Source organism: Urocampus carinirostris, chromosome 1 (genome assembly GCF_059441175.1).
Source record: "Urocampus carinirostris isolate Australia breed hairy pipefish chromosome 1, RoL_Ucar_1.0, whole genome shotgun sequence".
Lineage (NCBI taxonomy): Eukaryota > Metazoa > Chordata > Actinopteri > Syngnathiformes > Syngnathidae > Urocampus > Urocampus carinirostris.
In genome coordinates, this window is record NC_142349.1 from 33,681,975 (window position 1) to 33,705,976 (window position 24,002).

The 24,002-nt window shown below is 38.8% G+C and overlaps 1 protein-coding gene across 5 annotated transcripts in view; it reads left to right on the top strand.

Annotated features, from left to right (window-relative positions):
* Nucleotides 1-22,485, top strand: part of pard3ab (par-3 family cell polarity regulator alpha, b) — a 173,690-nt gene extending 151,205 nt beyond the window's left edge. For 3 of the 5 annotated variants that reach the window (XM_088336034.1, XM_088336042.1, XM_088336051.1), the window contains 3 exons: nt 9,946-10,075; nt 14,202-14,338; nt 17,259-22,485. In XM_088336034.1, coding sequence (XP_088192160.1) covers nt 9,946-10,075; nt 14,202-14,338; nt 17,259-17,643 — 652 coding nt within the window. In that variant the 3' untranslated portion in view covers nt 17,644-22,485. Of the gene's footprint in view, nt 1-1,216; nt 1,240-9,945; nt 10,732-14,201; nt 14,339-17,258 lie in introns of those variants that run through there. The other 2 variants (XR_015850499.1, XM_088336060.1) reach the window with 2 other exon arrangements.
* The last annotated feature ends 1,517 nt before the right edge of the window (nt 22,486-24,002 follow it).

Genomic DNA, 24,002 nt, shown 5'->3' on the forward strand with positions numbered 1-24,002 from the left:
GTTTTTTACAGTCCTTATAAAGTGTTTGAATTTGGGCATGAAAAGGGTGTACAAACCCTGATTAAATAATTTTGAGTGTAACGTACACAATTGTGTTTTTGTGTGATGCATTAAGTTGTAGCTTTTAGTTTTTCAAATTTTTATACAATTAAGGTTTTTTTTTTCTCCCATTTTTACTTATTTTCTCTAAATGAATACGTTGTCATTATAGTAAAAAGTAATAGGGATTTCATTTTGAACATTCAAAAATATATATTATATTAAATATTATATATAAAATATATAAATATATACGAATCTAAATATATATATATACATAATTTTTTTTTTTTTTTTTTAACGTCCTTATTAATCACTATGTTCACTCCCACATTCAAGTGTACACTGCAGGTCATAATTGTCGGAATCGATCTTAATAATTGATCGACCGGTAATGTCATGGCGCTGCGGCATCATTCAATTCTAAAGACTACTTCCACAGGAAGGGTGACATTCATTGATCAGTCATTATTTACTTTAATGAGCCCGGAGACGGGTCGTTGTCACACTGGTCGCCAGGGAATAAAAACTGTCGTGGATCAATGTGCTGTCACGCTTTGCCGCCCAGCTCATCTTCCATATTTCTAGTGATGGGATCAATGGTAAATAGCTACATGCGCACAAAACCGGCAAGCATTCGTCATGATCGATGTTGGTTCAGAAAGAGTCATCAATGATGTTAATAGGACATATGTCACTGTCCTTTTTAATAGGAATAGAAATTCGTGGAAGATGCATGCTTTTGTTGTAACTTAACTTTTTGAAGGTGACAGACATGTTTACCAAATTGGAAGTTAATTTATTAATGAAAGAGTAACCTACTTGACTTTTCATGCAGGTTTGTGTTTGGATATAAGTCATCACAAGTGTGTTTAATTGTAAAATCCTAATATTTCCATCTCTGTGACATAATCGCCAATACTGAGATTAAATGAAATTCCAGTTGAGCGTTGCTCATTTGTCTAGTGTTCTGGTTAAACTTTCCAAGCAATTGGACAAAAATGTATTTGATAAGGTTATCGTCTCTGGGACATTGGAAAGACAAATCAAAACCTAAACTTCTATACCTAAATGCAAATTCTCTTAACTCAAACGTTTGTATTGATTAAAATGCATTGGTGTCGTTTTGAATGAATGTGTTTTTAAATGTCTGTTCATGCTCCGTGGACCCCCACAGCGATCACACGCTCACAGAAGAAGGTACGAATTGTTTTAAGTACCCTAGCCCTTTTAGAAATGCAGTTTGTTCGCACCTTTTTGGCAATGCCTAATAGACATTTCAGGTAAAAGCCCTTTTTATGTTTGTCACTCTCAAAAAGATGCTGCAAATCTGTCTTTTGTTGTTGGGGTTTGCGATTTGCACTGAAATTACATCAAATTTTGAACAGGATTTGATGTGGTTTCTTTTTGTGTTCTATTGTGTAAGTGAATGCAATTCTAAAAGCTTTTGTGCTTGTAAGGATTAGCTAGTTTCTTTTTACTCGTATCTAAATGTAATCTACTTGAAATTTACCTTTCCTATGTTCCTTATTCACAATGTAATTGTAGGCGAGATTTTTCTTCCTCACTGAATTTAACCATATACTAAAAATATATGGTTCTATTTCTGTGCTACAAGTTTGAGCTTTAACGCCAGTTAACATGAGGTAAAGTTAAGCCTTCTAGCACTTTCAACCCTACTTTAGCGATTAACATGGGGGTTTACAGTATACTCCCGTATCTGTGCAATGATTGATGAATTGACTGGAAATAGTAATACATTGTTTGCAACGGGATTTGAACCCAGGTAGTGGCGATTAGTGCGCCGACACTTGACCGCTTTAAAACCAGTGGTACAGATCACATTCAAAAATGCTTTAAAACTTATCTCATTATCACTGTACTTTTAGTCACAGTGTTCATTTTACCTCTGAAAAGTGATGGGTCCTGGGGACTCGCATGTTCAAAATTCTATGGGTCCCAACAGAGATCTATGGGTCCCCAAAATGTAGTCTTATCGGGGTTGAAATTGTAAATCGGCGACAAATATATAATATAAATCTATATATTCATTCAGTTTTAATCATCACAGTTTATTGGTAATACAAATCAGTTATCACTTCAAGATTTTTCAGTTCATAACAATATTGTACATTATACAAAATAATATTGCTGAAATAATTATATTAAACTATATTTTCATTCAGTTTTAATCATCACAGTTAATCGGTAATACAAAGCAAGTTATCGCTTCAGATTTTTCAGCTCATATATTCTTCGTGGTTTGCTGTCCCGCCACAGTTGTATTGCCTTCTCAAGGTCCAATCCATTATCATCCTCCTCATAGCGTAACAAGGAATATAATTTAGTCAAATTTGGCAGAAAAGTCATTTTTGAGTATTATTTTGTTTATTTTCTTTCGTCGAATCGTTCGCGTCAACACACGTGTTTTCCTAGCCTCCACGATCTTCCGAAGAATTTCTCCGCCGTTTTTTTCGTGCCGGAATTATTGCCATTGTTATCACTTTTTGCATTATGTTTCGACTTATTACTGAGACCGAAGAAATTACCAATTTTGTGTTGATTTTCACCTTCCCTCGACGACAACCACCACAATGACGTCATCTCGAAGCAACGAGATCTCGTTGGCCGAGATCGGCGTGCAGACAAAAACTCGAACCGCGAGACCAAAGCAACAATGACGAAAAGTTTGGAGTGCGGTAAATCTTTGGTTAAAAAAAAATTAATAATAATAATCGGCTAATAATGACAATTTTGTGTTGAAAAAGTTGCATCCCGGGGGTGCACGTTGATTTGACACTATGCGTCCCCAGCAAAAATGATGCGTCTAGGACGCAGGCAAACGAGAACACTGTAGTCATGGTGCCAGAAACACTCACTACTCCATTTTGTCCTGCATTCTCATTGGTTGAATATTGTCTATACTTCACCAACAAATGTTAGAGAATGAAGAAAACAGAAAGTTGATACAAGCTCTTTTGTGTACATAAATATAATAAGCTTTAACATTACTGATGCACAGATGAAGAAGTGGAGAGAATGTTTAACACAGGGTTCCCCAGCATTTTTCAACCTGAGTTCTACTTTTTGTTATTAATTAGCGCAAAGGACTACCGGTTTGATAGCTTTTCTAAAATACCAACTTGTCATGATATAACAATGTTCTTACCAAGTTAATTATTGAATAGATCTAGTCAACCACCAAAAAATATTTTACTAGAAAATCACAATGACCCAGCACTCATGGGCTATTTTCAGAACAGGTCTGAAGCCATTTAACCTGGTGCCTGTATGCACAACGTTGGAGACCATGTTTTTGTGATTTTGATCAGCAACAAATGCATCATTATTCTCCTGCTCCAAAAATGACTTGATAAAATATACCCTTATGTGAACCCTAACCCCTTACCGCCAATACCTACGCTTTCACTGTTAATGACTTCTAGCATTAGATTTACTAGCACACCAACGCGGCGTGATTTCCTACTTTGGTCAGCTCAACGTCACCTGATGGCGTCCGACAAAATGGCGCGCTGGGTGGACGCAATGTGTCACAATACAGTAAATCGTCAGTCGCATGCGAGAGCTTTGAAAGCATTAGATGCTATCGCTGTGAAATACGGCAACTCACAGCAGAAGTGGCACACTTAAGTCCAGCCAAGCTCCACACATCCCCTCCCATCCTTTCACCCTTCAATCTCCTTATTGATTTATTTATGACTCCCTATCAAGCAACCAGTGTTCTTCCGGGATTGGTTTCACATGATGCAAGAACGCAGTCTGAACCCTGACCCACCTCCTCTTCCTCATTTCAATCACTTAACCGCAACGTGTATGTTAGCCACCCCACAAGCCCCATTTTGCCGCTTCCACCCCATTCCATCCTTTTCAATCTCTTTGAGGCCCCATCAGCCTCCTCCTCAGTGGCATGTCTGTAATCTATAAAATATTTGCCTGCAGCATTTCATCTTTTCTTCTTTTGCCCTGCAGCAAGCTAAGCCCCTCTTGCCATCTTAAAATGTAAACTGCAAAATGGATAAGAAAAAAGTATGAGGAATCCCAACCTGTTAAACCTTTGATGGTCTTTTCTGCTTTAATCTTACTGCATGTTTAGAGTTTTCACTGGGAATGTGGAATCGGATAAGGTCTCCCAGGATATCAAAACACAAATTCATTCCATTGAAATCACGTTCTTATTTCAAAGGTTTCACATTTTTAAAACTAATAACAAAATTATTTGAAATACTATATGTTAACCAAAATGTCCCCTCACTATATTTTTGTGATATACCGTGTTTTCCGGGTTATAGGCCGCACCCCCAAAAAATAGTTTTTGGTCCTATATCTTCCATAGATAAGGCGCACCGGATTATAAGGCGCTACAATGGGAACGTCGACAAAACAGTCAGATGATTCAGTCCAACTGATTACCCCCTTAACATTCCCAAAGCTTGCAAAGAAGCAAATACGTGTCGTAGACACGTGCGGATGCGGTGTCCGTACGATGTCACTCAAATGCATCATTTCAAATATCATTCGGAAGATTAAAGTCTTGGGATTCAAGAAATGCCAAACATTTCTTAGTTTCTATTTTCTTTTTCGCTCGCAACTTTACTGTGCATATAACAATAAACACTTGGAATTGAGTTTAATTCACTCAACTCATCACAGCAACATCAAGATCGTTCTAAAACAAGATACCAGGAAAATATAAAGCCGCATAGCTCACCTAAGTTCTCACGTTCAATAATGATACGCAATCATGGTCTTCTTACAACCGTGAGTGAAGTAAATCCAGGAGAGTAAATTATTTGCAAATACAGACTAATAAAACATGTTTCTTTATGGTGTACTTTGGCAAGCTTGCTAACCTTGCTACGCCATTGCTAAACTCGGCCAATTGCAGGGTTTGTTTTGGCCATCTAGCCAATCCGAGGCTCCGAATAACTTCAGCCAATAGCGATCGATTTAACGGATGATTGACACATCTTTTTCGGCCGATTGCAGGGTTTGTTTTGGCCCTCTAGCCAATCCGAGGCTCCGAATAACTTCAGCCAATAGCGATCGATTCAACGGATGATTGACACATCTTTTTCGGCCAATTGCAGGGTTTGTTTTGGCCCTCTAGCCAATCCAATGGCTCCGAATAACTTCAGCCAATAGCGATCGATTCAACGGATGATTGATACATCTTTTTCGGCCAATTGCAGGGTTTGTTTCGGCCCTCTAGCCTATCCGAGGCCCCAAATAACTTTAGCCAATAGTGATCGATTCAAATGATGATTGACACATTGGTTAGCCAATGAAACGCCGGTATATAAATCCCAGCATACACCGCGGACTACTCCACGTTCGGGGGAAAATCGAGTCGGCGGCTGTTGCGTAAGTTGCGAGACCTTGTGATTTAATGTTGAGCCATATATAAGGCGCACTGTATTATAAGGCGCATGGTCAGCTTTTGAAAAAAAATTAAGACTTTTAGGTGCGCCTTATAGTGCGGAAAATACGGTACATGTTTTGCTATGTCATATTTCAAAATTATGTTTTTTTTCACCTACTCTTATTTTAAGGGATTTTTTTTCTGCACTGCAAAGGGCAAGCTATTTTAGTTACACATTTGAAAAACATATTTTACGGTTACATGTGTTTTGGGTTGATGCTGTCTGTAACTATGCTGATAAAATCTTAATTGATAAAGTCCGAACAAGGTAGTATTAGGAAAAGTTTTGCCCATATTATTTATCATATTTTTTATATTTACATAATTTTACTATATTTCTCAATGTTTGCCTTGCCGCTGCATATTGTTCAAAGTCAACTTGAGGTGAAAAAGGCAAAAAATACCTCAATACATGTTATTTATGTCACTGGAGATTGATAAAGAAAACTTAATTGAACATTTCTATAAATAATGTTTTGTTTTAATGCATAACGACAACAGATACATAAAACATATTCTGTATTTTCTACTGACCTCTCTTTATAGAATATAAAAGATTTGTATTCGACCACCATAATGTAGAAAACATGTCACGGGGTTTCTTATTTGCAGCTTTTTGGTTTGTTTTACTTCTTTTTTCCTGTTGCACCTTTTACTGTCTTCCTCCTTCCTTGGACTTATCCTTGCTTCCTCGGTTCCTTTATCTCGCGCTGCCATTCTCTAGCCCCCCTCAGGCTTCAAATACGCTTGCCATTCCGGGATATCTTCTCCAGACGGCAACAGACGTCCTCTGGAGGGGAGTGCATGAAGCGTGAAGGCTTCAGTGTGCTGACACCCTTTGACTTTTCTATTCCGTCCATGGCGCTCTTTGATGCCCACTTTGCGTCTTTCCCTTGACAGAGAGTTGGAGAGAGGCTTTGTCTCATAGGCTTAAAAGCCTGGCCTTCTCTCCTGCAAATAATAAAATTCCCGATTTGGGAAGTTGATGTTGTTTGGGGTCAGAAAAAAAAGAGGGGTAGATAACGGTGTCTGAAGTTATTTGTATGCAACTGCCCTCTGCTTTTGCTTGCCAATTATTATTATCATGAACGGTCTTGACTAAATTTAGTGTGTTGCCCTAATGACTGGCATCATGTTCAATGCTCAAAAAGGGCAACAGTGTACAGTATTGCCCTTGAAATTGGCCTGTTGATATTTTTTTTCTCCAAGAAGATCGTTCTTGTGTCTTTATCAAAATATTACATGATTTATTTCAGTTGCTGCCCTGTCATGGTTTGGAAATGATGTAAGCAGCGTTTCAGGGTCTCGTGAAGAAGCGCTGTTGTGCTGTTAAAACAGCTTCCAGTTGCTTCAACTTTTAACTGTGTTCATTTCCACCTAGCGTTATGTTGTTTTTATTTACAATTGCCATGTCAGAAATTGTGTGGGCTAAAGGTCTTACAGAAAGACAAGGGCAGGGTGGCCAAAGAGCTACATCCATGGTCGGCGGCGCCCTCTGTTGGCTGCGGCTGCATCGGCTCGCTACAACGGGTCAGGTGCAATCGACATTTCGTTCTGTGTACATTGTTACACAGAATGACAATACAAGGAAATTATTATTATTATTATTATTATCTGGTGAAATAGTGATTTATTTATTTTTTGTACAAATGTATTTTATGCTGCGGTCAACATTACTCGCGGGCCACATTTAATTTATTTTATGATAGAGGCCGCAGACCAATACAAATTTGATCGTGGGCCGTAACTGGCACCTTGGCCAGACTTTGGAGATGGGTGCCATAATGTATGAATACATTTTCAGAAGCATTGTCCCTCAATGCCAAAACGTAAATGATTATTTGTAATTGTTTGTTTTTTTTAAAACTATTGTAATGGGTTTGGTGCCGCTCATCGGTAGATATCAAGCCTCTGGGAGTGATTTCAGTATGATAAATCCCCATTAGATGGCAGCAGTGGCTTTGAGGAGATCATTATCCACAAATCAAGGAAGTCCTACTTCCTAGTGTTGCCTCCTATGTCCAATGATTAACGATGTTTAGACGGCCCCATTTGGCGAGTAGGTGTAGTGAAGCTGCGTGGTGAGAGTAGAGAAGACATGGATATGTACAGACGGCTAACGCTTCAACGGAGCTTTTTGTTTCTGCCTCATCGGGTATGAGGAAATTGACGTTTTGTGCACGTCCTAAAGAACGTGATCGCCATGGTGACCGAAACGGCGCGATCACATCACAAGAAATATCAGACGCTGTAAAGTTCTTGCTAAGTTCATGCGTTGTTCATGCATAAGTTCAGTGTTCTTGCAATAAAATATTATTTTGCCCGCACAATGCTCTTTTGTTAATAGAAATCGTTTAGATATCGGAGGTATCACTAATGGAAAAAAAGCACCAAAGTGAAAGTTCTGCTTGAGTTGCATCCTTTCACAAAAAGACTTTTTTTTTTTTTTTTTTTTCCCAGTTTTTTTGGGCAAGAAACCTTGCTATGTTTAACTGCTGTTTAATAAACAATGGCAAATATTACAAATATGCTTTTTTTTCTAATGAAAGATGAGTGTTCAAGCATTCTTTTGATAATTCCTATGCCTACATAGTTGAAGGCTTACAGAACTACCTGTTCTGTAAGCCTTCAACATGAGTCATAATGGCAAAATTTGGCTGGCTCTTTCCATTTGAGAGAAACGTTTGGCATTCAATGAGTTAAAATATTTGATTTCAACTGAAATTAGATCAAATAATTGAACCAATTGAAACCTTGTTTCAATCAAACCCTAAATACAAATTGCGGATGGACACAAGCGATCCTGGCGATTGCACTGGGTGAGTTGCTGAAAGGCCAAGCACGAACGTATGCGTATGGCGGGCCATCTGAGCAGGCTGCGCACTCGCCGACCGGTGGTGAGGCCGCCAGCAAACGTTTGGCCTTCTGAAAGTAGCGCGATGATAGACGTGGGCGCTAAGCGGCACCCAGCGGGGGCGAACCACTACGTCGGGGCCCGTTTCAGTACAAGCCTGTCAGAGCGCCATGAGTCAACACTTGAAAGTAAACAAAATGGCTTACCCGTGAAAAGCACAAGCAGCCTGGTCATCGTTTATTTCCTTTGCTCTATCTACGCACATCTGCGATTTGAGCACGCTTACACTCACTGTCTTACAACTTCAAGCACAGTGTTGGGCACGTTACTTTAAAAAAGTAAGTAGTGATAGTTGCTCACTACTTCCCTGTAAAACAATCAGATTTATTTTGCACGGACGCAACCTGTATACGATCTGGGTCTTAACAGCAAATATCCCCTAATTTTTCTTGCTAGTGAATACAGCATGGCTAAATCTACTATCAATACAATAGTAAAGAATAAGGACGCTGTGAAATCGAGTGATGCGGCTAAAGACCAGGGCCTCTTTCATATGTGGTCCTAAATCCGATAAATATCTGATCTTTTGGTATGCGACTTCTGTGTGAACAGACGAGACACATTCATGTCACCTTAAGGTCATTGATATGCAGGACAAAGCGAAGAAATCAACAACGACGAAAACAGAGAGAGCATTCAATGAAGGGAAAGCACGGTTTTGTATTCACAATGCCTAGGCATTATCCACAAAAACCACCAAAACCTGGCTTAAAACATTCAAAACCTTTTTGACTAGTTAACATGTCAACCAAAATGGTTGGCTCTGTCAACCACCCCCATGGACACTCACATGATGTCGGAGCTGAGGAAGTCAACGACGAGACAAACTGTCTTGAAAATACATTATCTTGGAAAATAATGGAAATATACCAATGATATATACGTAGATATTATGCAAAAAAAACACTATTCTCTCACATTTTGTATGTTTTACAATTTAGAAATCCCTTTAAGAGTCCTGTAGCAAGTGAAAGCGTTGCGAGTCCAGCTAAAAGGGCAAAAGAAAGTGGTGATTGAAAACTGAAACGGGCAAAAAATGTTCACGTTCATTATTAAGTTACTCCAAATTTTGACGTGTACCATAAGTGCATATGTATCATCAAGAAGTCGTACTCTGTCACCCTCCTGCACCTCCCCCGCTACTCCCGCGCTACACAAACACCTTCGTTATTACTCAATCCCCTCTATGGTAAGTGCTCATAATAAAGTCACATTTTCTTCTGTTAATAACTTCTTATGCATCCTATTGTTGATTTTTTTTTATGTTTAATTACTATTTTAATGTGTCTTGTAGTGATCAGGAAGATGTTATTTATAGCTATTTAGGATTCACTTTAATCCCTTTGGGAGGTCGGGAACAGGACAATTATTTTCAATGATTTCATATCGAGAATATGTGCTCGTTACACGATCCTGGAACGAATTAGGCTTGTATGTAGAGGCACCACTTTCATACCACACAATGTCAAGCACTCTTATCCATCTTTCTCCTTCTTTCCTCAGAGTCAACATGCTTAGTCACACTGACTAATCTGTGTGCCCTGTTCTTTAGTAACCGCCTGGCCCCGAGCAACCACGACCGGATACAGCGGCTGAGGCAGGAATTCCAGCAGGCGCAAAACGTTTCGGAAGACGACTCTGACATCGATGGCAGGCACGCATTCGGCTTTGAGCAACCGTGGGTGAGTGTGTGATGTCAGGACCCTAATGCTGTTAGCAACATGGCGCTAACCAGCACTAACCGTTAGTGAGACTACTGGAATCCCTCCCATATGGTTAACACCCCTTTGCACCCCTTTGGACTGTTTGCATGTTTGCATCACAACTAATTTTATTGGCTCTGTCAACCACCCCCATGGACACTCCCACCAAGTGACTGTCAACAAGTGTGTGCCTGAGCATAAAAGGTTTGTGTGAATGTTAATGTTAGGAACTGAATGTAATTGTGTGTCAGTACTGTAAACGTGTGTTTCAAGATTGTCAGCTCAACAAATGTCATTTTTATTGTTCCTTTTTCAAACGTTTTAACGAGCAAAATGATCAAAAGTAAATTATGGTACTTTTAAGCTAATTAAAATGTGATATGTTTGGTCTTAATGTTAAAAGATCTGGTGATGAATTGGCAGATATTTGGTGCACACTTGTTGTTTACAGAGATGTTTTTTTTTATGTTTTAAGTCAACATGCTGAAATCAATCTTTTGGATTTCGAAAGTGGGAACCAAAAGACTCAACCCTCTATTATTTATTTTTATTTTTATTTGTCTGTGTAATAAAAATGTTTAAGACATGTTTGAATCATAAAACAACAGCAAAAGATTGAAAGCAATATATGCTAATACGGTAATCCCTGTTTTTTTGTTTTTTTTTTGCAGAGGTTTTGTTCGAAAAACGTCCAATGGTCAATTAAGATTTAAAAGAAATATTCCCTTTTTATGGCATAACTGTATGAATTAAGGACAGGAATCACGTTGCTTTACATGAGACTTTGCCACTATCATCGTGACTGTTATGGGAAACTATTGACTTTCCAGTTTGTCACACAGAAACCATGTAAATGAAATTAAATGATCTGCATTTATATAGCGCTTTTCAAGTCAATGACTTCTCAAAGCGCTTTACAATGTGCTCCACATTTCCCAATAGCGGCCTTGCAGCCATGTAAGGCGCTAACCTGCTTATTGGGGGTATTAGGGGTTCAGTGTCTTACCCAAGGACACTTCGACATGTAACACGGACGAGCCGGTATTCGAACTGGGATCCCTTGATCCCAAGACGAGTGCTCTACCTCCTGAGCTACTGCCGCCCCCGTACTGTTTTTTTTTTTTTTTTTTTTTTAAAGCGCAAGGAAGCCAATAGGGAGCGTCAAAGGCCCTCATGCGGCTTCAGAGAAGCGGTTCTAGAAGTCTAAATTTTTTGGCAATCAAATGCATCTTCCTCTGTTTAGCCATTCAGAAGACAGAACACAAGGCACAATCAGAATCTGCGAAGTAGCGAAACTGTCATACAGCAAGGGATTACTGTACTGAAAATGCCTTATTGGACAATAACACGCACATATATACAGTATGTGTCTGTATACATATATATATATATATATATATATATATATATATATATATATATATATATATATAAAATACTGTATGTATCTATGTTCATTGAAAAACACCAAGAATGATTGTGTCATTCTTGTCTTCCTACAGAAACCATATAGTTTTCCATTATCAAACATTTTTGAAAAAGCGCCACAGAGCCATTTGTTGCAATCACCTCAGGTAGTGCATTGTGGGGACATTTTTGTAATTATTTTATAGATAATAATGCATTACCAACAGGAAAGTAAAATTAGACTGAATAACAACGGCAGTAGCTCAGGAGGTAGAGCTATCGTTTTAGGATTAAGGGATCCCAGTTCGAATCCCGGCTTGTCCGTGTTAGCGTAATCTTCCGTACGAAAGATTACGCTAACATGAACGTGTAAAAATAAAAAAATGAGGTCGTTTACACGTCATTTAGCACCCGGGTCCCCACAAAAAGTGACTAGCGCTTCATTGGAAAGGGAGCTCCGTTCAAACACCCTGAATGTTTTACGTAAACAAAGCTAACTGAGGCTAATCGTACATTCGCGTTGTCGTAATCTTCCGTACGAAAGATTACGCTAACATAAACGTGTAAAAATAAAAAAAAGGATTATGAATAGGATTTCTTACCTTTGTGGTGGACGGTGGGGAGAGAAAAATCATTAAAAGTTTTTCAACCTCTTCCAAAACTTGCGGCATTTGCTTGCTTATAGCGCTAACTTCCTTAGCCGCATCACTCGATTTCACAGCCTCCTTATTCTTTACTATCGTACTGATAATAGATTTAGCCATGCTGTATTCACTAGCAAGATCGGAAATTCGTACACCTCTTTCATATTTAGCTATTATGTCTTTCTTAAAGGCAATAGTTGTGTGAACAACTTGTCTTTTTTCACCTGTCCTGCTTGCACCGACCTTCTTCGGGGGCATAATTAGGGGCTAAAACACCCGTACGCCGCTCAGCATCGCACCCTAGCGTACCGGCGTTCAAACTCCGATTTTTTTGAACGAACAGCGAAGCAAGAATTTCTCGAAATTTTGGGTCAAACACCGATTTGTCCGAACTTAGAGGCGTTCGAAAACCGAGGTTCCACTGTATAAATGCAGATCATTTCATTTCATTTCAAAATGTTATTTTATTTAAATGATGTGCACTAAAGGACATACAATTTCTTAAGTGCTAGAGAATCATCAAATGTACGATGGTCAAATTACTTTGCGAAGGAGCAATTACTGAGTTTTCACTTCTGGGAAAAAAAAGGAAAAACATGATAAACCCACTTTGCGTCGTGCAACTATAATGCTGGACTTTATCGTCAATGGGGGCTTATAGTTGTGTTTTAATCCATGAATTAACCTTGACTAACATCATCATTATCCTCAGTAACTTGTGTCCGAGTGTCTAGCATGCTTCTCCCTTAACTCGTCCCCGCCTGTCTTTTTTTGTTATCACCCGACCGCCCTTTTCACATCATCATGACACCATCTTTGTTGGGTAAGTCCATTTATGTTTACCTAATTAAGTCCTTTGTCGCCATCACATGTAAATAGGTATCCACTATGTATATTTTTTGCTGTTTTTTTCCGGAATAAAAGGTAGACCCAAAAATCCTAGATTGGCCAGAAATTCGATAATCCTTATAATCCAGTGCGCCTTGTGTAAAACATTTGAAAATGCATATCGTATGCGTGCAATTGTTGATCATCCGATACTTATTGACCACAATTGCATAAAACTGGTAGCAACATGGATCCTCACCAGGCCAAGAGGAACATAGATTTGGCAGGCAAAGGTCTTATCACACTATCTGCGTCACGGTACCAGATACAAATATCAGAGCTGAGAAAACAGTGATCAAAAATCTGGATACAATTTTGTTTCGCCTTTTCCTAGCTCAAGTCAAGTCATGTTAATTTCTATAGCACTTAATCACAATAAGTCTGTAAGGGCTGTACAGACTACAGACTCCTTACACAGTCCCCTGATCTGAAACCTGAATGAGCGTTGGATGTGACGAAAGTTGTTGAATACCTGCAGCCATGGCTTTCTATCTTTCGGGACGACCAAATTAATTCCCACAATGCTTTTCTCATCATTCATTTCAGAATCTCATGCGCTGCCTAAAGAATTTGCCAGTCAGTGATACAATACTATATTTCAGCGCTCTCAAACAGACCTGTTGAATGTCTGACAAATTTCTTCCAGCCTGGCCCAATAATATCAACAAAGTGGTACTATGACTAAAAACAGTGTGATGGTTGCCGCCAATTTTGCAATTGTGATCAGTGATATATTTCAACTTAATCAACCTATTAGAAAATACGCTACTTTTTTCATCTTTAGTGTATCTTTAGCTCCTATTGGAGTTTAATTTTTTGCACCTATTTATATGGTGTGCCTTATGCATGAAATAAATATCACAAAAAAATATTTTTGGGAGGTTGCACCTTTATAATATGGTGCGCCTTAAAGTGCAAAATAAAAATACAGTATTTTCCCTTCAAAACATTTTTAAAATGTAATCCCTTAAAAACGTTAAGCTCCTTGGAATAGGTTTTATGCAAAAAAAAAGACAAGAAAAATCTGATTTGGACCACAGTACCTCACATCAAACATATTGTGATTATTGTAAACAAGAGTTATCACATATATATACCTTGTCAAACAGAATCCACCTACTTGTAGGTAATTATTCGCCGTCTCTTAACGGTAATGTCGTTCCCAGCAAAACGGTCCGACCCCTGCTGCGGCCATGGGGCAGCAGCCGGGCCGTCACTCTGTGTCGGTGGAAGTTCAGATGCAACGTCAGCGGCAGGAGGATTCTTTCGCTCAGGCTCAGAGGCAGTACAGCTCACTGCCACGGTAAGAATATAATTTTTTTGTGCATACTGTAGTGCTTTGTTTATGGTCATGCTTGATGATGTTCAATTATATCCGTACAGGTTCATAGCCATTTCTCTACTGATGTAGACTCATGTGTCCTGGATATGTTCAATCATTGTTCCTGAGTGTTAAAACTTATTTTTATGAAGGGTTTGACGCTGCTCATCAGTACGTATTAAGATTTTGGGAATGATTTCAGTATGATGAATCACAATTAGATGTCAGCAGTGGCTTCAATCAGATCTTTGTCCAACTTCCTAGGGCTGCTTCCTGTATCAGGCAAATGAGTGTGTGTAGGCAGCCACGTATGGAGAGTAAGGGTAGTGAAGCAGTGTGGTGAGCAATGTTTCCTCTAATTTTCCACGGGTCTGAGCGTTCACGCAAAGTTGGTGAGCAACGCTTGAAACAACAGTGAGGAAACGGCAATCCCAAGTGTGGCAAGTGAGTCATTATCAAACATGTCCAAAACTTGACATCACGTTACATTTTGCGGAGTTTCCGACAATGCAAAATTATTTTTTACTTTTTAATGAATTGACTAATGTACTATTGCAAAGGTTATCGGCCGTTTGGGACCCAAAATAACCGATTCTCTTTAGTGAGCCGAGCCGAAGAAGCCGGTTCGCGAAAAACTCTACCGACTTTACTCAACTTTGTTCAACTTCGAGATTGACTTCAAAATACCGCTTTTAGAAAACAGCGTCAGGGGAACCCGTGTATTTTTACCTTCATGCACTGTAACTTTGACTTAATTTGCTTCTTAATTAGCAATTTCGATCCCTGATTTTTGTGAGCTGGCTAGATTTTCTTGTGCGCTGAGAATGTACGGGCAGTGCGCGATTGCGCACGCGCGCATCTTAGAGGGAACCTTGGTGGTGAGAGTCTCGTAATATGGACGAATAGTAATAGACAGTTAATACTTCAGCAGAACTTGTTCCTTTCAAAAAAATATGACAAAGTCACATTGTCATCGTCTTGTCAGAGAAAGATTACGCTTTGTGCATGTCCGAAGGAACATGTTTACCATGAGGAAACGCAACTGCCTATGTGACTGAAATCCTGAAATCCCCGGAAACATTGGGTGCTGAAAAGTTCTTGCAAAGTTCATGCGTCCTTCATATATAGTGCATCAGTTCATTGTTCCTGCAATAAAATGTTGGAGCTATCACAAATTCAAAAAACAACAACACAGAAGTGTATGTTCTGCTTGAAATACATCCTTTCACAAAAAGCTGTTTTTCTCAGTTTTCTTGGAGGCGAGTATTTTTAAGAAACTTGGCAGTGGTCAACTGTTGTTTACTAAACAAAAAAAAAGCTAAAAACATACTTTTTTTTTAATGAAAGATGAGGGGTCAAGCTTTCTTTTGATAATTCCTATGCCTACATAATTATTTAAAAAAAAACATCTGGCATTGAATGAGTTAATATTAGGGCGGAATGTCAAATGTCTAGACATGTAAAAAAGAAAAGCAAACGTCAAAGGGGGCTGTTCATGTTTACAAAGGTTCGTATCGTTCGTGTTTGTTGTTACATCTTCACGTTTGTCAAGTTCTCCATCCCTGCCGTCATTCTCACCCACGTCAGTCCTCGTGCACATAGAAGGAGCACGTGATGACCGAGAAGATTGCAAACCGTTTGAGCGTGCGGGAGAAGAAAATCCCGGCTTTATTTTCCGTCGCGACTCAGCGAGCCGAGACCGATAGTGGCGGGGCGGCGGCGGCCTTCCCCGTCCCTCGAAAAGAAGAAATTAGAAAAAACGATTTGAGGAGGAGACAATTCTGTGACTTATTATCAGTGACAGTTAAAACTCTAATATGTCCTCAAATTCATGATATAAGAAAGCATTTTCATTATTTTGAAAAATGCTTGAATTCTGGGTGAAGTGCTTGTAAATGATTGAAATTGTTGCCATGTTTCCCAACAAGTCTGCTTTATAATGACGCCGACACTGATATCTGGTGACTTTGCTTAGCCTTTGCTTTTCTTCTCTTGTGATGAACTGCAGCTGGCATTAGTTTGTATGGCATTCTCCTTTGAAGCGTCATACCCCTACAAGCCTCGTTTAATTGGCATGGCGCTGTCAAATGTTTATTTGTGCAATGAAGTATAAATTATGGACATTTAATATGGGCCAATTGTAATGGGAAGAACTAACTTCCTGCAAATAAAAATATAAGCTACATATTTTTTACCAAAGCAATATGGGGAGAGATTTGTCCCCCAAACAAATATGTTCGCCATTTACTCAAGTTAGACTGGTTTCATCGGAATTGACTTTTGGCTCTTATCGAAGAAATTAATTAAACACCAAATTGGGACATGATCTAAAATGCGGGGGATACGTCAAGGCAAAAAGATTGAGTCAATGAAATAAAAAGAAAAAAAGAAATCTATTTACTGAATTCTACATATTGTAATACACATAATTATGCTGATTTAGATACTTATATATAAAATAATGATTATTTTTCTATTTTGATGATAAAATGTCATTTATGTTACATGAAATATTTTGTTATCAATATCTCATTACATGACATGATTAATGTGAAAAGTGCTTTGATTGTCGAGGGGACCTGTCAAGCATACCTGTCAACTTAAACGTTTTCCCGGTATTTTGTACGTTTGTTTGATTATTTCAGAATTGTGTACGCCAAATATAAAGTTCTATACGGGAATTTTTTTTTTTTTATTAGATGACCATTCTCTCATTGAGCATTTCGGCTCTTACCCGAATTGACTCTGTCACTGGTAGCAGACAACAATGTCCCAAAAAAATTTGTATATTGAACGGCTCATGTTTAGAGGTGCGCTTATAAAGTGGTACCACTGCACTGTCGTTTTGAAAGTTTCAACTTTGAAATTTTAATATTTGTGTTTTGTGTTGTTGTTTGTACAGCCCACACCGCAAGAATCCCAGCTCCATCTCTCAGGATTCCTGGGAAAAGACCTATCCAACCGGCGAGGTCTTCCAGACAGCCAAGGACAACCCTCGCTATTCCAGCTACCAAGGTTCTCGCAACGGCTTCCCTAGTGCTGCCAACGTCAACGCCAGGGTGCTCCTGGAGGCACAGGAGCTCCTCCGGCAGGAGCAGAGGCGGCGAGAGCTGGAAGCCAAAGACCGAGCCTCTCCGAGAGACCCGCTGGCCTCCCCCAGGGAGGCCCTGGGATCACCCATGGCCTCCCCCAAGGGGCCGTACCGCCACGATGTGCCACCTTCGCCCTCACAACTCGTCAGACTCAACCGCATTGGTTCTGAGAAAGGACGACTCTTTTATTCCTGAGGGTTAGCGTCCTGCTCTTTGCCTTGTTTTGTGACACACTCGTGGACGGTGTATTTTATGTGAACTGAAACTGTTTTGGCCTGTTGAGAATCTCCTGCCAGGCGTGGATTGTGAACAGCCAGTGCCTTGTGTGGGCAACAAACGTCCAGTTTGGGGTTTTCCACCTCAATAAAGGATCCCATGTTAGCCAGCTCGGATAGTGTCATTCAATCAATTTCCAATTCATTCTACCAAAACTAGAGTGTAAAAATAATGTGCACAAAAGAAGAGGGTTTTTTAAAATTTTGCACCTCAAGGCTAAGATACTGCTAACCAGCATAGACGACATATCGACATTCAGTCAACTCCTAGTTAATTTGATGTTATCTTTTTCTCTGCTTACAGACTATGCTAATAAAAAAAGTAATATGTAGCTTGCATACCAAATAATGGTAAGGTTAACTTGATTTGCAGGAGGGAGCCCGGAACAAACCCGAAATTTCACATTTTATTTGTGGGGACTCGGGGGAAGTGATCATTGATAAAAAAATGAAAGTTGTTTTTTTTTTTTTAACAAACGACTTTCAAACAAAGTTAAACAAGACTATAAACATTTACATCTTTTATATTGATGTGTCTGCAGAGGTTACATTAACTGACAATTTTCCATCAATGACGGATTTTTTAAGAGTGGACGGGAACATTTTAAGGCTGTCATTTTGACGGGTTGAAAATTGGGCCATAAACAACAGCAGCAGTATGTCCTTAAGAAACTGGTGCAGCAATTGCAGGAGGAGGCATAGGGACAGAGAAGAACAATGACTGCCCGTTGAACGCGGGTTTTCTTTTGATTTCTTGTAATCCACACATTGTTTTAGAATACATTTTTATAAACATATCCATTATACATATGTTTAAAAGTCAGCAAGAGAGAAGCCCGACCCAAAAATAATGATTGACATTTAGACCCGGCCTGAAATTCGTTTTGGCTCAAAATCAGGCCCAGGCTTTAGATCTTAAACAAAACTACTGGTTTTACTAAAATACGATTTTCCTGTAGAGAGATGATACAGTGGCTGAATACTGAAGTTTTTATTCTCTTAAGTGCTATGGTAACATTAAATCTACTTCTCTATGTCTCCCCAGAAAAGAAAAAAATATATCAGTGTTTTTGGCACTTGTGTTCCTAGCATATTAATGGCCACAGCGTGCATGTCCCCATTCGGTCAACTTCTTGTTCCCACTCCCAAAATAAAACTTGTCTCTTCAATGTGACGGGATAAGGGGGCCACAATGTGTCGCTAATAAACATAGAAAAGCCCCCCCCCCCCCCCCCCCAATACATAATGAATGAGGTGCTGTCTCAGTGGAGAAGGCTCTGCCAGGAAGTGTTGACAGCTCTGATCAGCTGCCGAAGCTGCTCCGCTCCTTCCCCCTCCCCTCTACTGTGGGCTCGACTCTGGCCTGCTTGCTGCTCCGGGCTGTCGATGTTGTTGTTCATTAGCCTACCTCTGTGCCTTCATCATGCCCCCTCTCCCCCGTTCTCCCTCTCCCACTTCATTGTCACCCTCCTCCGCCTCACTCCCCTCTGCTTCCCCTTCACGCGCTGCTCTCTAACACTGAATTTTTCATCGCCAGCCACCTGCTGCCCGCACCCAAAGAAAGCAGCTGACACAAATGAGGTTGCGCTCATGCATTTTGACGTTAGTGGTAGCATGCTAGCATTTGTCTTCTGCAACCACCAAACATCTGTTGCACAATTTTAGTAACATTGGTTGGCATTATTGGCTGTTAATGTTTGAATAAGTCATTACTCCCATGTCACTCTCACAGCTGTAAGCATCTATTTGAGGAATCCTGCTAATGCTTTGTGTGTCATATTGATAGGCCCTTGATAGCATCATTGGACCCTTTTCAGCAAGGAATGCTTAGAAATGTTGTTACCCTGCGAATAAATTCAGTGTCTTCCCTGTCAGATGAACAACACGTACATACCAGCCAATTTTCTCCTCCTCCTGAAAGCACCCAAAAATTCCAGCCAAGCACCCAGAGCAATTTGGTTAGATGGGTGGGCAAATGTCTGCATACATAGCTCACTCTTCTAAATGCATCTGTTTCCTTGTTTGCAGTATTTTGTGACATTTTTACCAGAGAACTCTGCTCACACCTTGTTTTGAAACAATTATTTACAACAAAAATAGCGGACAAATGAGCCTCAATGATCTGGAGTAACTGCGGTCAAGAGACAAATTTTAAGTTGTATATTTGTTTAAAAACTTTAAGAATTAATAGATCAGACAAAAAGTGGTAATCCATGCCCACCATAGTTGCGGTATCCATGTATCACACGCGAAGCAAATATGGCGGTGAAAACGACAGCAAGCGAATTTTTTTTTTTTGATAGCATAGCCCTATAATTTCTTCTGATATATGCAAACTTATCTCAAAAGACAGTAGAAAAGGGCCTCATTTATTATATACATAGTTTTATTCATGCATGAAGGTGTCCAAATACGCTAATAACCTTGTAATGTTGGCGTTTTATGAGGAAGTTGGGGGCCCCGTACCAATTTCACATAGAAATTGATTCAGATTTGTCTGCTCTGACGGAGTCTTACTGGAAATGTAAAGCAGGGTATTTACACTTTATTGTTTTCCCTTCTAACAGACCTTGGATGTGTCGCCTCACTCTTATTTCTTGCCGCATCTTATGTTATAAAAGAAGCATAGTTTTCTTTATGCTGTCTTTGCAGGTAATTTTATAAATTAATAATCTGTGACAGAAGTAACCCATTCTGGAATTTTTAAGGCATGTCCAGGTTTCTGTTTCATAGTAATAAACCAATTTAACGTGACAGGGAGGAGCTACATGTCATGCTGTAAGGCTGTTAGGGGGCTGTGTTATAACCGACCCATAAGCAGCTTAAACTTCAGTTTAATACAAATTAAACAACTATTTTAGACCAAATAACTTGTTCCGGTTCCCATCTATCATTATCACTTTGAGTTGAATGTGAGGGCGATTGTATGCATTTGTCCACTTCAAACACTTCTCCAAATTTTTTGGGGGGCTGAGGAAAACAGACGAACCTCACCACTACCAATCCTTCGGAATATCTCTGATCAACGTTACATGTGCCCCAGACACATTGTTGAACCATATTTGATACACTCTACTTACAAATGTTTCAGTTTACAAAGCAATTCCCAGAACGAAAGGAATTCGTAAGTAGAGGTGCCACTGTCCAAATGTGTGGATCACATGTGATACAATGATGAACGACCTAAATCAGCAGCCACCAGCTATCATCATCCTCATGTTCTGAATGGCAGAGAACAAATGCTGTCGGGTCTATTAATTGGAATAACATGTGAAACAATATTTATTTGCAGAATGTTGTCACAGAATATACAATGTTTACCCTTTTATCTATTTATTTAGATGGATTATGATTAGTCCATAAATTCAAATTTCAATCAAGATGCATGTAATAATACAGAAAGTTCTGTTTGAAGTTTAAAATGAGGTTAAAAAAAAACCTCACTCTGAAAATAGGTATAATGAAGCTAGGCTAGTCCTCAACTTAAAATAATAAAAATTATTGAATTACAACCTTGAATTGGTTGGGTGGCGTAAATAAACACCAATAACAGATTGTGTTGTTTAATGAAATGTCCACGCAACTGTTCGAGTGTAATTGGAATGAAATTATCCTTTGAAGCCACTTATAATATGAATCAGATTATTGTACAGGTTTTGAAACTAATTTTCCTTCTTGCTCTTTGACAGTTGTTAATGAAATGTTGATCAAATTGGTGCCAAGGTTTTGTGGCATGTCACCTTGGACGATCACAACACTTTCAACAGATTCTAACAAGTGAGCATCTTTGAGTCGTTACACGCTTGACGGCACAACCTAAAGGTTGTGGAATTGCTGCGAAGGTGAAGGTGAAAGTGATCAGGAGTACCTATTTCACGGTTAGTTAGGACATTTAGTCAATATGCTACAATCGCATTTGTCTAGATGCCTGTACGGCAAGCACATTGTGTATCTTTTGTAAAAAAAATGGGAAATACGCAATTATTCAAGATCTGACTTGTTAACGTCTTTAATGCTATCACGACTAGCTTGTTAGGTGACCATATTGCCAGTGACTCCTGATTTTAGTTAATTCCATTCCATGTTCTTGTTGTTTTTTTTTTTTTTTTTACCTGTTATTTTTGCTGATAAAGCTATGCCATGCCAAACTAGCCTACCAACAGAAATAAGAATAAAGTATTGGCTGAATGTTGCATTTTTTTTAAAACTAAAAAGTCCATTAATATTTTTTCAATTATACTTTGCGGCCATCCTGACAGGATGCCAGTATGATTGGTTGCCAGTTATACAACCATAATCCCACCAAACATTTGAAAGATATCAGGGTTTTTTTCTAATGTCTATGCGTTTGTTAAATTGTAAAGACAAAATGAAGTTTGTCTCCGCAAAACTCTGTGATGTAAAGCAGGCAATTTCTGCGTTTGTCTCAGTAATAGAGTATAACATAGTCAAGTGCCTGATAATGATGATGTCATATTTGTACCTGCAGAAGGATACGACGTTCTTGTAGGTTTTGTAATCCTATGGTATTTCATCGAATTCTGGTACTCTTTCCTCCATTGTTTTCTGAAACGTAGCAGCGCTGTGGTCATTTTTGCATGAATGCCCAGCTCAGAAGCAATGTTTATATTCTGATTTTTTTGTTTTCTCGAGAGTAGGAAGGAAAGTGAAAGCTGATGTGCAATTGTTTATTTTTCTCTGACATGTTATAAGTCTGTTGTGTACATATAAAAATGTAGAATTAAAAGTACTTCCTTGCTTACTCTGTGTTGTTATCAGTGGCTGGTTTTAGGCTTTTGTGAACAAAAGTACAATTCAAAGTTATCAGCATGAGCTTAGGGGGTTGGTGTGAAGCTTTAAAATGCTTGTATGAAGCAAGACCTTAATTTTTAAACCCAAGTTCAAAAAACAAAACAAAAACACTTAAAGGTTAATACGTTTCTTTAATCCAGGTTTGTGAGGTTAGGGTTGGCATTACTGTTTAAAACTTTAATATGAAGTTAAAATCTTAGTTTAAAACCCTAGTTGGAAACTTTAAAAACACCTAATATGGAGAAGCTGAAATCCTATTTTGAAACCATAGTAGAAAACCCTTAAAACACTAAATAGATTAATATAAAGCCACAACCTCAGTTGGAAACGTTTTAAAAGTTTAATATAACGCTGAAATTCTACTCTGAAACCCTAAAATCCCTTTAAAACCTTATTTTTGAGCCAAAAGTTTAATACCCTGAAATGCAATAAAAACCCAATTTGAAGCTGTAACTATAATTCTAAACCCAGATTTGAAATAAACGCTAGAAAAGCCTAACATGAAGCTTGCCCAAGTTTAAAGCCCAATTTAGAAACAGTAAAAATAAATAATTAAAAAAGCTTTAAACCTAAATATAAAGCCAAAGCCAGAGTTGGAAATCCCTAAAACGTTTTAAAATGTTAATATTAAACCAAAACTGTTGAAACTAGTTTTTAAAATTTTGAAAACGCTTGCTAGCAATAATGCTAGCATGTTAGCAATGTATTTGCTGAAATGTTTGCCCTAACTATGTCTGCTTCTAACATTATTATTATTGTTGGCTTTTTTGTTGACTGCCATTACTATTTGTCCCATCATAGTAGACAGTGTTTGTAATTTTCCAAATGTTAGCTTACTAATAACACCTTGTTCACAATGTTAGCAGCATTGCTAAGCCTTTGTCAGTGTAAATACAATGTTTCTGTGGGACTGAACTGAACAACCCAATATTTGAAATTCTATCATATGTTCTTCCATAAATTAACACTCTCGGTGTGTTATTATTGATATGTTTTTTTAACAACATTTTAGAGCTCTGAAACTGTCAAAAATGTCATAAAATTCCACCTCTTCCCTTCCGAAAGCAAGAGGCATTTGTTTCCCCAATGTCCTAAGTTTCTGAAGATCCTCTCGACAGTGGAAACATGTGATACAAAAGGGCTTCTAGCAGTAGCTGTGGTTCAATGGTTCAAGTGTTTCCATCTGAAGAACACAAAGTTAGAATGGAAAAGCATGGCTGACCTTCAGGTGAAGGTTATGCGTCAACAGCTTGGGAGCAGATGCCGGCAGAAAGTTGATGTCACCCGGGAAGAAGACAACCCATCTGCCTCATCAACAAGACGGAAAAATCCTCACATGACCTGGCTTCCATTATTGCAGTCATTCAGAGGCATTTTACGATTAGCATTTTGTCATTTAAAACAAAACCAACAATTACAACAAGTTAAAAGTTGTAACTCTATGTTGGTTGACTGTCCCTCGCCTGT